The following is a 17,634-nucleotide window of genomic DNA, read 5'->3' as shown; positions in this document are numbered from 1 at the left end:
TTCCCAGAAGTGACAGCTCAGAGCAGGAACTAATGGAGTGCTGGGATATTTTTACTAAATGTTGGCTCAAAGCGTCCTTTCAGTGGGGTGCTGGTAATGGCACTTGAACCATCAAGGGCGTGTTTTGAGTGCAGTGAGTTCTGGTAATGTTCTAGGGGTAATTGTTTCAAGATAAGAACTGAACTGACCCAGTTTATACAAACTAAACATACTGTCTGTTATTTAAATCGATAGAGACAAAAAACTGTTGTCCAATTTTTAACTAGGACACTCATATTTACGATAATTCTGATAGCATGTGAATGCAGCATTAGAAGATACTCTGACTTTGTGTGTTTCATGGAAGAAAGAAAAATGTAAAAAGTGGAAAGTTCAACTTACATAGTACTGTCATGTATTAATTTATTTTATCACAGAATTTTGCATATAATTTGAAAACAATAACATCAAAATAATAGAAACAATGCATGGCTCACTGTTGAAAAAAAGTCACTTTACTGACTTAATGTGAAATTGTACATTTATATTCACTATAATGGAGCTCAGATATTAAGGAGCTTCTTCACTGCCTCTTTATACTTCTGTAGATTTTCCTCGGTCTCTCCCTCGTTCTTCAGCCCCACCATGGCGTCTCTGTACTCCTGTACCGCCGGCTGTCCCAGCAGCTCCTCCCTGGTTCCCTCCTCCACCTCATCCTTCTCTCCTAGCGGTCGCATGCGCAGGAGAGTTTCCAGAACGTTCTTTTGGGATGGACTGTCTTCCCACTCGTACTCCTCCATATCCGCACGTGTCTTTTCCTGCTCCCATGCCTCAGTTTTCTATAAAACACAGAGTTTTAAAAGATCAGTGGTGAAAGTGTTTGACTGATTGGGTGAAGGATAAAAGATATCAGCTGTTTGGTGAGCACTTTTAGATGAGTTGCACCAAACGAAAATGACCTGTTACAATTGTTGCTTGTCATTTTGTATTGTCCGACCCTCAGTGGTCTTTTATGCCATACTGTACTGTACACAAGTCCCCGCTCCCTCCAATATAGCAAAAAATGTGTTATATATTTTTAAATATTTCAAAATATACAAAAAAAAAATGGCCATAATATATTCATATGGATAAATACATAAATAATATTAATAAAGTTTATATTAAAATAAGTTTTAGATACTTGTTTCCTCCCATTATAATATAAAAACAGCTGATGTAACCAGGGTTATTAAAAATATAAACTAAAACCATTAAAAATATATATATTTTGTTATTGGAAATAAAATATGAAATAAAAAACATTTTATTTAGTCTATTTCAGCCAAGAAAACATTTCTCATTTTCATTTAGTTTAACTTGATATACTAAAATAACTAAAACAAAAAATAAAACTAATAAAATGACAAAGAGAAAACAATCACTGAAACTTTAACAAAAAATTGAGTGAAAATAGAAAAAATAGAAAATATAAAGTATTTTAGTTAGTAAAATAAATCGTCATATAACCCAAAAAATTGTTTAAAAACAAAAAATTAAAAAATAAAGACTGAGGAATGAATGAGGAATGAATCTTAAGTTTATTATATATATATTTCAAAAAAATTCATTTATATATTTAAAAATGTTTCAAAATATACATTTTGTATTTACCCAAATGTAGATTAAGATTAGAGATTTTTTTTTCTTGCACATTTTTAAATATATTTTAGCATTTGAAGGTTTAAATTTTATTTTAAATTTGGAAAATATATTTCCTTAAGCCGCGCTGTTTACAATGTATATTTAGTGTATTTTTGAAATATATTTTGGCCAGAAATTTGTTTTGTCACGCTTTTGCTAATGAAAAAAAATGTCAACATCAAAGTGTCTGAAGTATAACGTAAGGGGAATGTTAAATAAGGATATTTATGTTAAGCACAAGCTAATATCAATATTTTAACTCAATTTTAACTTTGACTATCCTCATATAGGAGCATCAACTTCAGGACTTTGATGGAAAATGGTCAGAATTTCATCGAAGGCTGAGATTCATTATTAAGGCAATTAATCAAGCGTCTGAGAGCATGTGACACTCAACCATCCAACACTGACAAAAGAAATGATTCGATCACAGAAATCTGTCTGAAATGGCAAAAACATTTAAACCCAACTTAAACTGGGATTGTAGCACTGAAAAAAAATGACACTTCACCTTCAAGCAAGAAAGCTGGCATTCTGTGTCAGCCGAGGAATTCTGGCACGATAAAAATGGCAAGCTGATTTGGAAATGTAATGATCACAGCTACTTAAACTCGATGAACAGCTCTGATTACCACGTGAAAACATTAAGGGACGCCGCTGAACATTCGCTTAACCGTTCCACTGATTGCTGCAAACTTTTAAAGACAGCTTGTGTTTGATAAGAATCCTTGGAGTCCCTTCTTTGCCTGAGACTAAATTTTCCCAATACTTCCCATCCTCAATGACAAAAGCGTCTTTGTGTGTATGAAGGCCTGCACATGCCACAGGGCAGATAACCCTCTCGCCAGTGCAGGTGCTCCAGACTAATGACTATCAATACGAGCCCACAAAAAACCATCCCTCGTCCAACTATCCTCCATTCCTTTCCCCAGTCACCCCGCCGCAGGGCACTACTTAAGGAGGGAATGATGGATTAGGTGGTTTCTATGGAGATGAAGGTGGTTTGGCCAGATCTTGAGGATTTGATTAGGACTGTTGACCCAAATGATTCAATTTAACCGAAGAGGGAAATCAAATGGTTTGCGACTAATTGATGAGATTGGCCTTTCACTTGAGAGAATGGGAGTATAATTGAGGAGCTGACGGAAGACATGGAGACGCTCGGTGGTTTGCTTCTGAAAGGCCAACGCTGCGTGTAAGATAAGATGATGGGTTAACCGCTCCGCTGCACGCTGAGAGAAAAATCAGGGCTCTTGCTGAGTTCTTCTGTTAAAGAAGAAACAAAATCAAGTGTCAGAATCAAAATAGAGCTTGTTTTAACAAATTGCTTCACCCCTGAAACGACTTCTAAAACATATAGATTTATAAAATATGTTTCCAAATGTATGTTCCAAATATATGTTCCAAGTTTCCAAACTTTTGACCGGTACTATATATATTATATAAAAAATATAAATAAAAAAATATATATATATAATTTATATTTATTACATATATATATATATATATATATATATATATACACAGTACCAGTCAAAAGTTTGGAAACATTACTATTTTTAATGTTTTTGAAAGAAGTCTCAAGATCATCAAGCCTGCATTTATTTGATTAAAAATACAGAAAAAAACAGTAATATTGTGAAATATTATTACAATTTAAAATCATGGTTTTCTATTTTAATATACTTTAAAATATAATTTATTTCTGTGATGCAAAGCTGAATTTTCATCAGCCATTACCCCAGTCTTCAGTGTCACATGATCCTTCAGAAATCATATATATATATATATTTACAGATATATATATATTTTAAATAAGTTTATAGATTTAGAAAAAAATAGATAATAGATTTTAAAATATTTATTTTGTCTATTATATATTTTTAATAAGTTATACTGATAACTTATTTCCTCATATAATTCTATCTATCTATCTATCAGTTCAAAATACATTACCCAAAATATGTTAATAATAGAAATGTATTTTCTTCCACATTTTGTAATATATTTTAGATTTTGAAGTTTTAAACAAAATATTTTACATTTTAAAAATATAAATATTTTTTGCATTGTTTACAACATATATTTAGCACATTTCGGCCAGAAATATTAAAAAATGGCTAAAAATATATGGCTAATATAGATTTTAAAATACATTTACATAATATATATTGATACTTATATTTCGTATATTTACCCAAAATATTTTTTAAACTGGAAACAAACTTATTTACTTGCACATTATGTAATACATTTTAGCATTTGAAGATTAACGAAATATATTTTCAATTTGAAAAATATATTAAGCCGAGTTGTGAGTGCTGTAAATCCAACATAAGTTTGTTTATATAATCTATGCATATATATATATGTGTATGTATGTATGTATATATATTATATATACACACAATAATACATATATACACACACACACACACATATATATATATATATATATATATATATATATATACATATACATACATATATATATATATATATATATATATATGTATGTGTATATATGTATTATTGTGTGTATATATGTATATATAATCACGTTTTGTCATGTCTTTACGATGCATTAAAAACCAAATGAAATGGAAAAAGGGTTTATATTTAACTTCTCGAAATACATCCAGGCCACATTTGTTCCAAAACCTCTTCCAGTCAATGTGAACACAGTTTGAATGGATTATCCTGTAGCCGTATTGGCAGCTAAATCAGGTCTTCGAGATACAATCACCCTCTTGGTCCGAAACAATCGCCTGCTTTGTGGCGTAGCGTCCCCTCCCGTTCCCACCCAACGTCACTCTACCCCTTCTTGCCTGCTCTGAGCCGCCACTGTGCTAGCCATTGTGCTAGCGAAAGGCCAGCGGACACCGTTACACTTCCCAACCGGGATGGCAAACAAAGCTCAACCGTGGCTCTCAGCCAGTCTTCTTAGTGAATCTAAGAACATAGTTACACAATACCAAGGCCAGCGAGTCTCTAGTGAGAAGAGCATGATGGGAAAATGCGCACATCTTGCGCATGTGTTGTATTTTTTGTCGCTGACCTTGTCTAAATCTAAAAGGTCACGTTCTTTACTCCTCAAAGAGCGTCGTCAGCCGGGGTTATGGCAGACAGACAGCGTGAAGATCATCTGCGTAGGAAGCCTTCAGTTTGCCGACTCTGAGAAGTTCAAGTGTATAAATTACACCGTTCTTGTCCTTAATCTGTGTTTTATCAAAAAAGCGCCTGCTAATTCATCCTCTGTTGTGCTAATGAGGTGAATCATGCGATACTCAAAGGTTACTAATCGCTGTTTCAAGTCTCACTTAATTCACAAAAGAAACTGTCACATTACATCTGCCGTCAATTAAACAGCCGCTTTCAACTTTGATCATGATCTCGGTGTAAGCGGAGACGGTTCTTCCACGCAGATATGACGTGAATTATTGATTACGTGTTTCATCGTGCTGTAATGAGAATCTTCTGAGGTGCCGCCAACAGTCTTTCCAATGGAATCTCCCTGTCAGCCAATCACACGCCTCTATTCAGCGACCGTTTCCACTCTCAGGTTGCTCATTAGGCGAGACTGCTGTCAATCATCAAATCAGGTGGAAAATCAGGTGGATAATCATGAAACTAACTGAGTGATGGTTTGGCAGGACAGGTGTGATGGATTACTTTGGCTAAGGCTGCATCCGAAAACTGGAAAATGCTGCCTTCGGAGAACACATTTCAAGGTAGGAAGGCATCAAGGCACGTCCGAATCCAATGTTAGCTTCACTTCCTGTTTCCTGAGATACCTTCATCTGATCGATTTTTGAAGGCAGCACAGATGTATCCCACAATCCTGTACATTCCTTTCGTGACAGTTGAGCTAGAAAAATAAAGATGGCGTCCGAAAGTTGCGTTTGCTGGTCAGTTTGTGTGTAAATGTATGTTTTTGACCAACATTTTCCACTTTTGATGTCATTTCTAGCGAGAAATTACTACTGTAGTAATTAAATATGTGTTTAGTTCTCACCAAAGCTCGCGCTGTTTTGCTGTAGATCATTAAACGGTTACGCTGCCTCAGAAGTCTGTCCATAATCAATTTCGTGAGGTGCCTTCATGCACAAACACTGACTTACAAGTCATTGCCTGATAAGGCATCGAGGCATCAAGTCAGCTGCCTAGGTTTTCGGATGCAGCCTACATATTTTGGATCACGCTCAAAGTAAGGATTGAAATTAAAAATCAAAAAAATAAATTACTTTTTTGTAGTAGTTTCCACACAAATGACCAATGAAAAACAGGTTCAGATATATTTTTACAAATAATTTCAATTAAAAAAAATGGCCAAAAATGTACAAAAATCAGTTTTAGTTACTCATATTTGCTCATCTTTGGCCATTCAATATATTTCAAACTAAATATATTCATATTGTTCAGAAATATGTTGCATTTACCCAAAATGTATGAAAATTTCTTGCACATTGTGTAAAATATTTTAGTATTTGAAGATTGAAGATATATTTTCAATATAAACATTTTATGTCCTTAAGCAGCACTTTTACAACATTGTAATAAATATGAAAAAATATGACCATATATATATATATATATATATATATATATATATAATATATTTATTTACTGTATATATTTATAAAGTGTGTGTGTGTGTATATATATTATATATATATATATATATATGCTAAAAATATTTGAAGGTAAAAAATATTTAAAGTATATGCCACCCTACATTGTGGAAATTTCTAGCCAATTAAAAACATTAGAGTTGAGTAGAATTAGAAAAACTTAAATAAAAATTTACACCTTTTCAAGCCTGAAAAATCAGAAGATTAAATCTCCAGGTTTCCATGTTAAATTCAATCGAACGGCAGGGAATGTAAAAACACAAAGTGCACCATCACTGTTGCGGATTCTGAACCTCTGTTCCTTTCTTTATTCCTGCCCCCCTCATCCTATCGTTTCATGTCGTCCCTCAGGGGGGCCTCGGTCATGGAAAACCACCCCGCGGCCAACGGCCCCCACTGAAACTTTCATAAGAGGTACAATAGAGAGGTGAAATATTCATGTGTTCAGTGAAAGACATGAGAGAGACTCACCTGTGATTCAAACACATGAGGAAAGAAAACAGACCAACCTCCATCACAAACCAATCAATGTGCTGATACAGAAGTCATAATGATCATTATTATTATTGATCATGCTTAAAGGCACAGTTCACCAAAAATGACATTTTGCCATCATTTACCATTTTTGCCACTCCAAACATAAGTTTAAACAACAGTAAATTATGTCAATGATGACCGATGATAATCACACAAAGAATTGCCCGGGCCATATTTCACTCCAACTATCTACAAGGTGTTAAAATAGGCTTAATTTTCTTTATGCAAAAAGTTTTATTCTGGGGTGAAATATGAGCTAGAAATTTCTCAACAGTTTTCGTGAAATTCACCCTGTAGCATATACACTGGTTTTGAAAAATCCTGCCCAAATGTGACCTTAAACATGAAACCCAACAGACTCGTACATGACAGCTAATAAAGCACAAACACATCTCATCTAAACTAGTGTGGAGGATTTCAGACTCACCCAGGACTCGTGGTAAAGCACGGTGAGGAGGTACATGGCGTAATCATAATTCTGCTGTCTCAGCGGGCAACTAAAAACAAGCATGAAGATCCATTTTAAAGATAATCTGTGATTGGGAAATGAGGAAAATACAACACAGAATATATATCCATATCACCCACCTGTCTGTGGTGATGGTGAGCGTGTCGGTGTCTTTACAGTAACGCTCATCGCTGAGTTTGATCATCTTCTTTCTGGCATGATCATCCAGATTTAGGCTGGAGAGCTTCACCTGCAAAGGATAAAAATATTTTTTTTAATTAAAGGGGACCTATTATGCCCCTTTTTAGAAGATGTAATATAAGTCTCTGGTGTCCCAGAATGTGTCTGTGAAGTTTCAGCTCAAAATACCCCACAGATCATTTATTATAGCTTGGCAAATTTACCCCTATTTGGGTGTGAGAAAAAACACGCCATTTTTGTGTGTGTCCCTTTAAATGCAAATGAGCTGCTGCTCCCGGCCCCCTTTCCAGAAGAGGGCGGAGCTTTAACAGCTCGCGCTTTGGTTGCTCAACAACAACAAAGCTGGAGAATCTCACGCAGCCAAAATGAGGATTGTCAGTAACGGTGTTCAGCCTTACATTGTTCAAACCGGAGTCGACACTGATGGAGAGACTCAGGAAGAAGTTACAACTTTTAGAATGAAACTGGACATTTCTGAACAGATAGTGGATAAATTTATGTAGTTGCTGTGGATTTGATTCAACTCATCGACTAGCATGTGCCGTCATGTTAATCTTTTGTGCAAATCCAGCGTTGAATTGACCCTCGTTTGTAAAGCAGTCCGGCATAAAATGACGGCATGTTAACAACACTCTATTACAACAACTCTTCCTCTTCTCTAAAGCAGCCCAACATGGCCTCACCCCCTTTGATGTGTATTCTCGGGGGTGGGGTTTATGTAAATTGTGGGGTTTGTGATGTCACTAACCCAGGAAGAAGCTCACTGTAGTCCCTACCAGCCATTTGTTGTAGTCCTTAAAAAGAGATTTCTGTAAAAGAAAATATCTCCCTTTGCATTGAACTTTGAGCGTCGTAACTTTGCAGATGTTGTTTATGCTCAAACAGCAACATTACACACTAACTAAAGTTAAAAAAGTGAAATAATCAACCACCCCTTTAAAGCCATATCAGTCTAAACTTCTGATATATGGTTTTCTGAGCGCACACATCTGAAGCACGCGCACAGAAAGCTGGATGTCAGACGGCGTGTGAGTACTAAACTAAGTTATCTTTCACGTCTTATTACGCTCAAACTGTCAAATACACAAGGTTATGTCAAAAACACAAAGTTTACATAACACAGTCTGTGAACGTAAACAGAAGGGAAAGAAATCACATGTGTATTAGATCTGTTTATTAAAGTGACAGCAGCGTAATATACAGTACCTGCTGCTGTTAATATGAACCAAACAACAAAAGAAAAACAGAAAATCACTCACTGCTCCTGACTGAATAACTTTAGTAGCTTTAATAAGAATACATTTTTTACTTGAATGCTGCTGTTGAATGATCTGGCGAGGATATAAACATGGCAGACTGTGTACAGCTCACTCTGGGCGGGGTCTATGCTAATAGGGCTGAGTCCGTCAGCAGTTGTGGGCGGGGCCTAAGCATGTGATGTCACAAAAGCTAGAATCTGCAAACTGTTAAAGCGATCCTGTCTCTTCAGAAAATTTGGACTAAAACCGCTAAATACATATGGATTAGTTTTACGATCTCTTTATGAACTTTTTGAAGCGTCAAAGTTTCAATTGCATAGCTGTCAATGGAGGGATAGAAATCTCTCAGATTTCATCAAAAAGATCTTCATCTCCGAAGATGAACAAAAGTCTTACGGGTTTGGAATGACATGAGGGTGAGTAATTAATTTCATTTTCGGGTGAACTAACCTTTTAATTGCAAATAAGTTTCATTAGTACATTATATGAGAAGAAATAGACCACAGTTTTGAGAGAGACATGAAACTAGCACAGTTATGTAGGAAAGTTTCCCAGTTCATCGAAGGACGACGTCCACGATTGACTTAATCCAAATCTTCAGCAATTCTCAAGCAATCATTTTCAATTCAATCACACTTGGCCTTCCTCCAGTCAGCTGAACTAAACTAAATCTACTAAATCTTATTCTTCTAAACAACAAACTCTAAAAAGCACTTAACTATTTATGCACAACTCTGCCCTTTAAATCCTGCTCCGGATCGGCCAATAGGATCAAACACAACACGCAGTGTTGTCACTAAGCTTTCTCCAAGAAAAACAATAGCACTCAATGCAATATCACTTCATTTATCTGGGGGTTTCTTGGTGTTTCAGTCAAGGAAAGACCCTCTCCCACCAAGAGACTCATCCCATATATCTGCCCTGTGATCCCCTTCACTTCTAGCCCTAATCCAGTGGGATTAACGTCAGATGGCGATTCCCGCATTGCAGTCATAATCTAACGGTTTTCCAGGCAGATGGTGAGAGATTTATGATTTCAGATTATAAATAGGAGAATATATCAAAATCAATGAGGTTATGTCGTTTCATGAATGGGTAAATTTGTTTACTGACACCAGTCCCAGTGTCTACTCAAGCAAAAATGAGTTATTAATTATCCGGGAGTACTTATGATCATTTAATTCTCCTGTACCTTTCATAACGTGCTACTGAACATGTTTACTGAGCCCATAATCATAAATAATCCTGCTAAGAGGAGACATACTGTATGGACAGAAAACAGTTCATCATACTGCTTAATTAAAGCTAGTCTTGTGTAGACAGACTTGATTATCAGTAAACGCAGCATATTCTGTCCAAAAACCACCTGATTAAACTGAAAGAGACCATCTGACTGACATGTGTCCAAACGCAGTTTGATTTGCCGTAAATATATAGGTGCCTTCGGAAAAACTCTGAATTTTCACACAGAATACACCTAAGAATGAATGAAAATGTGTAGAATATCTGTTAGTTAGTTCACAGAAAGAAAACCTACATCTCAACTTGCTTGCTTTTAACAAAATACTCACATATTTGAAGCCATAAAGCTGGCAAATCCAAGTTTGTAATAATAACACCATAGTCAACAGTCGGGCTCCTGATGTAAAAACTCCATTCATTTTCTCCACAGGAAAATTATTTTTTACGATAACTTATAAACCTTTGAAGACAACCTTACTGTGAGCTACAAGGTTGTTAATCGATGGTATTTGCTTCTGTTGAAGACGTCAGACGTCATTATTTCAGCTTAGTTTTAAAATAAACGTGTTTAACAGCGGGATTTGTGGTGAAAAACTACATTACCCATGATGCTGTACAGAAAATTCCACCTCAAATGACATAATCGAGTCTTCCTATGCTCTCAAAACACTTACATATTTGAATGTATATGCATATTTTGCATTAAACTACTTAAATGTGTAGTTTTATATTTTTCCATTGTTTTTAATTTGAATATGCTGTTTGCAATGCTTCATGGGATTGTAGTTCTTTCCCTCACTAAAACCATTAAGTTCATCTTTTGTCTCATTTTCAAATACTTCTTTGCTTCAAATCAAAGTTTGTAATGTTGTGATTCACCTTGTAGCTGATTGTCTTGGTTCATGGCTTATAACTTCTTAAATGAACACTTTTTTGAAATCCCTATGGGAAAAATTAATGGGAAAAAAAAAAAAAATACTTCCAGAAACAGCGCGGCTGAAAAAGTAAGCGGACACTAATGCACTCTGTATCAATCAAACAAGCCATATCCGAAAACCTCTTCATGATTTGGAAAACATTCATAAAATATCTAGAAAATAATCAACAAATCTGCCAGACGTACCTTCAGTGTCACTATCCGCGCGTCTGGGTTTCGCAGCGACAGTCCAGCGGATACAAATTCCTTACTCTGCACCTGGATTGGGAAGTGCTCCATGCATTTCTCATCAGAGTCCAGGGCGGACGGCCACTTCGTACAGAACGCTGGACAAATTAAGCACGGAAAACATTTACAAATCTCTCTCTTTCATTCAGCCAGCGCATAACATTTGCATGCCATCAACTGCTGTCCAAAATTTATAACTGTAACAATCAAAAAACTCACGCTTCAGCGCCTCACAGTGCTTCTTAATGGCAACCGGGGTTAAGTGTAAAAAGTTTGGAATCTGAAAGACATTAGAGCATGTAATTAAAAAAGTGCTGTATTATAAACAGGACGTGTTTTAATGTACAGCAGTGTTCAAAGGTGGAAAAATCACATCTTCAACCTTTATTTCAATTTTATTTGTGATAATAATGCAATAAAACTTGTGTATTTGTTTATTTTCGGAAACTTGATCATGACTTGATCACCTTTATCAGCTCCAGGTTGCCCTTCTTGGCAGGCGGTACGCCTCTCTTAACGGGATATCCCATCCGCACCGGCAGGGGAACCGCGGACGGTTTGAATGAGGCAGCAGTGGGGTAAACCGCGGTCCAGTCCTGATCCTCGGCCATCCGCTCTGTCCTGGGCTCCCCAGCCTGTGTTTCATTATCAATAATATTATTTATCTGCTTTACTGAATCATAGACCAGAACACAAACAAACCGTATTACGGTTGTGTTAAGGCAAAGTGTAATAATCCACCTGTCTCCTTGACCTCCACTGACCCCGACCACCTCTACCTGTGGCTTCTGTAATCAGACATTCAATGAGGGAAGAAATTAACCTCATTAAAAAATACATCAAGCAATACTAGATGTGGTAATATTAGGTTATAAGAAACCATTTACTTAGATACAACATGTCAGACGAGCATTTGAGCATTATGTAATGGTACAACAACGGTATAATGATAATACCAAGGTGCTTTAATATATACTAGGTGCTGAATGATTATCATAGAATAATTTCAAAGAATACCACAGTAGTACTTTGGTACAAGTCTAAAAATGTGGTACTTTTGTTAGTTAAATGTAGTATTTCAGTTTAGTTATATATATATATATAAAACAAAAACACTAACATCAATATTATTGTAACTCTCCGTAATACTGTAAACTCTCCTTAATTAAATAGCGGTTACTATCTTTACCTCTTTCTGTGGCCACGGCGCTTGTTGAGAGGACAGAGGAGATTGAAATCCTCCTATTTAATGAAACTAAACTATATATTCCATTAATATTACAGTTTATTTTGCATAAGGAGGACAGAGCAGGGTGAGTGATGGAGGCAGCCATGTTGGGAAAACCTGCGGCGAGACTACGGCGGCCCGGATGAACGCAAATAAAGCGAAACTAAAAAGATGTGAGAGACAAACATGAGAGTGAACGCATCAGTGTTTGTGTATTGATATTCAATCACTTTTGAAATATAAACAAATCAAATAATCTGATTTTAATTCAGAACAAGATTTAAGTGTAACTTCGAGGGACTGGAAACTAATTGGAAAGACAAGAGAGCGAGTACATTGAAAACTATAAAATGAAAAGCATTTTTTTTTTTTTTTGCGTTTAAAACAAATAGACGGAGAGTGAAGGAATTGAACGGAACCTGAAGGTCTTAAGATGTGTTTTTTAACTGAGTCGCATTTTTGAACTATTTTTGAACTGAATCGCACGTGGCGCGAGACGCGACGCCAACAGCATCCTTGTGAAGCAAATGTTGGTATATTCCTCTTTTAACGTGTCAGTGCAGAAAACGTTTAGGTTTGTAGATATGTTTATGACAGATATTTCCAAAGTGTAGTCTGTGAAGCCCGTGACAGACGCCGATGATGCGCGCGTCAGGTGTGCGCGCGCTCGCAGCATATCTCCACATGTGTTTCACTCACAGCATCACACAGACAGACAACTGAAGCTCATCTCCTCATCACTGCAATTAAAGCGTTTACTTCAGATGATTACGAAGAACTGCACGAGAGACATCAGGAGCCCTGCTGGAGGTATTGTTGACATAAAAGTTAATTTCCTTTATTTTAGCCTTTAAAGTAATGTTGACAGATTGAAATGACTTCTTTTACGCTTGACGTGTATGATTTAGGAAAGGGTCTTTTTGACATCTCACAGTTAAAATGCGAGTCTATAGATAAGGCTAAATATTCCAAGACAGTGTATGTGCATATTGAGAATATAAATACACATGAAAAAACATTATTCACAAATAAAATAGTCTATTTCTGTTTTAAAATGGACATGAATAAACTTTTCACCACACAAAATATGCATATAAATGTATGATATTCCTAACTTTGTCAATCTGATAAAAAAATTTTTTACAGTAAGTGTGTGTTTGAAATAACAATAAACAATACTTTGACAGCATTTTATTAGTCTAGTTCATTTTTACATTTATACTAATACATTGTAACATGTCAACATGAGCTAACAATATATTGTATATTTATTATAAATTAATAAAGATGCTGCAAAGAAATGTTTTTGTTATTTATGATACCTAATGTGGTAACAAATGTTAATGTAAACAGCCATGTAATATAATAGTGATTTTGAAATGATTAAAAGATATATATATATATATATATATATACATACACATATACACATCACACACACACACACACACTATATATACATATATACACTATATATATATATATATATATATATACACACACACATACATATATGTATGTGTGTGTATATTTATATATATGTATATTCACACACACACACATATTTATACACATATTATACACATCCACATATATGTATATATACACACATACATATATGTGTATGTATATATGCATATATATGTATCTCTGTGTGTGTGTATATATGAAATGATCATATAAAATACACAATTTGGCCACATAAATGACAAGAAATTTGTAAGAAATTATTATAAGAAGTAATTTGACAGGTTTCATTCATTTGCTGCACTCGTTTCATGCACAAATGAATGAGCGTGAGTGTGTTTATCTCTCTGTCCAGTAAATCCTCTCGACACGCTCTGACTGTGAGTGATTTCTGTCTCTTGACATTGTGAGCTTAAAACGGTCGTCTGAAACCATATCTGCGAGCGGACGGCGCTGTGGTCGCGGGTTCTGTCAGCGTCTCGGCCGCTCTGACTGACAGACACGGCAGAGAGGATGGCAGGGTCCTGTTTCGATTTCTCTGCACTCACAAAGCTTTTTTTCCAGTGGCTTTGTGCATCCATCCGCTGGTCATCTCATGATGGAGATCTCATGAATGTCTGACCTCATTTATGAGGGTGTTTTACTCCTCTTCCTCACTGCTTCGTGACTGTCTGAGGAAGATTCAGTGAAATCACAGTCAAGCTGAAGTGATGACACTCATTCAGCAAGTGTGATTGTTCCATGTTGCGAGACGTTTTAGCAACAACAACAACAAAAAAAAGTCATCCCATGTCATCCAAGATGTTCATGTCTTTCTTTCTTTAGTCGAAATTAAGGTTTTTAAGGAAAACATTCCAGGATTTTTCTCCATATAGTGGACTTCACCGGGGTCTTATCTAGAGAAACCATCGGTCGTTTTCTAAAAAAAAATAAAAAATGTATATACTTTTTAACCACAAATGCTCGTCTTGCACTGCTCTGCGATGCGCCACGCATTACGCAATCACGTTGGAAAGGTCACATGTGACGTAGGCGGAAGTACTGATCCAGTGTCTACAAAGCGAAATCAGGAAATCTTAATTCTGAACTGAACTAATCCATTAAGCAATAAACAGTGAAATGATTGATTTGTTACCAGGGAACTCCCTTCAATTCAGGAGTGTGAGTTGGTATTGAACAGGCCACAAAACTGGATGTTGAGCTGGAATTTATACAGGAAGAGTTTAGGAAAGTTAGGGAATTTTTGTGACAATATATACATAATTTTATCAATTTTGACCAAATATAATTGTTTGTTCTTTGAGAATTTCTCAACTGATTAGAAATTAATACTTTTATTCAGCAAGGATGTATTAATATATATGTTTTCAACTCAGGAACACTATACAGCCAAAAATGGTTCTAGAAAAAAGCTTGGATCTTTACCGAATCTAAAAAGATTTTATTAATTTTCTGAAGTGTGACTTTCAGGTGTCAGTCAGAGGATGATGATGGATGTGTCTGGTGATCTTCAGCACATCCTCATGCAATATTAACCTGTCTGGGATTGTCTGAGCTGCTCCTTATTTAAACCCGCAGACTTGGAGTGCATCATGTGACGTTCCTACAACTGGTGCTCGATCAAACGCAACCAAAGATCACCAAGACTGGAGCCAATCTGAAAATGTGTTAAACTCAGTAAATGTTTTCCCCAATTTGTTTTCCCTTCACAGGTTTGGTGTCATGGCAGATGTAGATCTCATTGGCTTGCTGTGACAGATTCATCACTTCGGAGCAGTTGTGGAAACCACTGGAACACTCGTCCCCACCATGGGGGAGAGACTGGGCCGCCAAACCCCTCTTTTGTCCCGCGGCCGTACGTTCGGATGGTCCACCTCCAGCAACAGCATCAAGCTGAAGAACTGCGGGCACAACGGCCACGACTTCCCGGTGCGGAGCTCTCTGCACAGCCTGGAGGAGGCAGCAGCGTCCAGCGCGTCCCTCGCGGCGTCCCGCTCTCCTGTTTCACTGGAACCGGAGCCCGTGGTGAATAATGGATCAAGCGCAGCCGTCGCTCCAGGTGGCCACACAAAGGAGCCACTGGCGCACAGCGAGCGCTGCCAGCCCCTCTCCATCTCCTCTGTCCCCGCCGCCGCCCGCTTCACGCACAGCCCCTACCACGCCAAGACTAGCATGCAGGGCGATGTGTACAATTTCCTAGAGAGACCCGCCGGCCTGAGGTGCTTCCTGTATCACTTCCTCGTGTGAGTACACCTGCTCATTTTTATTCACCTGAATGGAGCATTTGTACATATGAAGCTTAGTAGGGTTTTTAATCATACTTTTATCATACTAACTCTGTCCTTTTAGGAAGCTGACGTCCCATGGTGTGTCGTGAATTTTGTTAATGAGCATTTCTAGATATTAAACTTTTTGATTGGTTAATAGGGTTTTTAATGAGTTTAACCCTCTGGTGGGTTGATGAATGTACCATATTTTAGTTTGATAATGTTTTTTTATTTAATATTTTGTAATTTTAGGGGATTTTATGGTACTAAATTATATTTATGCAGCAGTTATAATCCATTTATTCACTTTTTGAGCATACACCTGAAAATGAAATTTCCAACTTAAACTGTCATAAATCATTAAAAACATAAAAAAATTGAAAGTAAAAAAAGTTATAGAAGTTTGTTTATTATGAAAAATGCATATAAACACTATTTTTAAATTTAAAATATATATTTTCAAAACTTGTTTTACTCTGAAACTGTGAGAAAATCAAAGGCATAAATCTAAACAAGTCCAAATTTGAGGCTGATATCTCAAAAAATGAGCTTTCAGTTTGGGTGCAGTACCAAACGCGTCCACTAGATGAAATTCACTTCCCATTCATTTCCAATGCCCTCATTTTTGATACAATACAAGTGATCTTTTTTTTTAGGTCCATTTAACTTTTCGAATCATGTCCATGATTTTTTTTGTGTGTTCAAGTAGCAAGTGCAAAAACCTTTTACGAAGTTTCGTATCATTCAGATGGTACAAAATGTTAAATTTTTCAGTCAAAAATGAACGAACGGATAAATATTTGATTTGTTTGTTTGTGACAATACAATTTATTTATTTCAGTAATTAGAATTTGTAAATATGAAGCTTTTGATTGGTTAATAGGGTTTTTAATCATACTTTTATCACATTAACTCAGTACTTTTAGGAAGTTGACGTCCCAGGGTGTGTCATGCATTTTAAATAGCGTTTTGATAATCAGCATTTGTAAATATGAAGCTTTTGATTTTGAATTGAGGATAAATATTTGTTTATTCATGACTATACAATCTATTTTGCTAATTAACATTTGTAAATATGAAGCATGTGATTGGTTAAAAGGATTTTTTTTTTTTTTTAGTGTAGATGTTTATTTTAGGAATATTATGTATTTAATCAGTTTAAAATAAGGATAAATATTTGTTTTATGTTTATTTGATGAATATGATATATTTAAGAAGAGACTCTAGAAATTAATTTTGTATTTATATTTGGGTTGTTGACATGAAATACTTTTAGGAAGTTGGCGTGTCTGGCGTGTTAAACACCATTTAAAACTATTTTAAATGGTGTTTTGCTAATCATTTTGTGCGAGCACATACAGGCATGTCTGCTTCATAATACGGCGTTAGAGATAGATATCGGATATGTATCTGATTTAAAACCACATGTGCAACAAACTCTGATCTGTGCCACATGTGAGTAAAAAATGTGATTTTTTTTTTTTTTTTTTTTTTGTGCCAGTGTAAACTCAGCCTTAAGGTCCCGAT

General features: G+C 36.0%; 2 protein-coding genes across 5 annotated transcripts in view; one reads left to right on the top strand and one right to left on the bottom strand.

Moving 5' to 3' along the window:
• Positions 1–385: 385 nt before the first annotated feature.
• Positions 386–12,534, bottom strand: mrps35 (mitochondrial ribosomal protein S35). Of its 2 annotated transcripts, none has more exons than XM_051884468.1 (8): positions 12,335–12,533; positions 11,887–11,933; positions 11,613–11,780; positions 11,365–11,425; positions 11,104–11,243; positions 7,419–7,528; positions 7,258–7,327; positions 386–818 (listed from the first exon to the last, which is right to left on the bottom strand). In XM_051884468.1, the coding sequence occupies exons 1-8, from the start codon at positions 12,477–12,479 to the stop codon at positions 543–545; spliced, it is 1,017 nt and encodes a 338-aa protein (XP_051740428.1). In that variant the 5' UTR covers positions 12,480–12,533; the 3' UTR covers positions 386–542. The 2 variants fall into 2 exon arrangements, with proteins under 2 accessions (XP_051740428.1, XP_051740429.1); XM_051884469.1 differs by lacking the exon at positions 386–818 and adding an exon at positions 2,103–2,928 and having other exon boundaries at positions 12,335–12,534.
• A 129-nt stretch (positions 12,535–12,663) lies between these two features.
• kcnq1.2 (potassium voltage-gated channel, KQT-like subfamily, member 1.2) overlaps positions 12,664–17,634 on the top strand; it is a 150,256-nt gene continuing 145,285 nt past the window's right edge. For all 3 annotated transcript variants that reach the window (XM_051884464.1, XM_051884465.1, XM_051884467.1), the window contains exons 1-2: positions 12,664–13,183; positions 15,553–16,083. In XM_051884464.1, the coding sequence (XP_051740424.1) occupies positions 15,650–16,083 (434 nt within the window). In that variant the 5' untranslated portion in view covers positions 12,664–13,183; positions 15,553–15,649. The remainder of the gene's footprint in view (positions 13,184–15,552; positions 16,084–17,634) is intronic.

This window comes from Ctenopharyngodon idella, chromosome 24 (genome assembly GCF_019924925.1).
Source record: "Ctenopharyngodon idella isolate HZGC_01 chromosome 24, HZGC01, whole genome shotgun sequence".
Lineage (NCBI taxonomy): Eukaryota > Metazoa > Chordata > Actinopteri > Cypriniformes > Xenocyprididae > Ctenopharyngodon > Ctenopharyngodon idella.
Note: the sequence above shows the minus strand (reverse complement) of the source record. Positions and strands in the feature narration are given on the sequence as shown.

Bases quoted from the DNA above. Each gene is read 5' to 3' on its own strand.
- mrps35 (XM_051884468.1), bottom strand. From the start codon at position 12,479: ATGGCTGCCTCCATCACTCACCCTGCTCTGTCCTCCTTATGCAAAATA. The intron at 11,934-12,334 runs GTAAAGATAGTA...GTCTGATTACAG, and splicing joins CGCCGTGGCCACAGAAAGAG to AAGCCACAGGTAGAGGTGGT. The intron at 11,244-11,364 runs GTGAGTTTTTTG...TAATTTGTCCAG, and splicing joins GCACTGTGAGGCGCTGAAGC to CGTTCTGTACGAAGTGGCCG.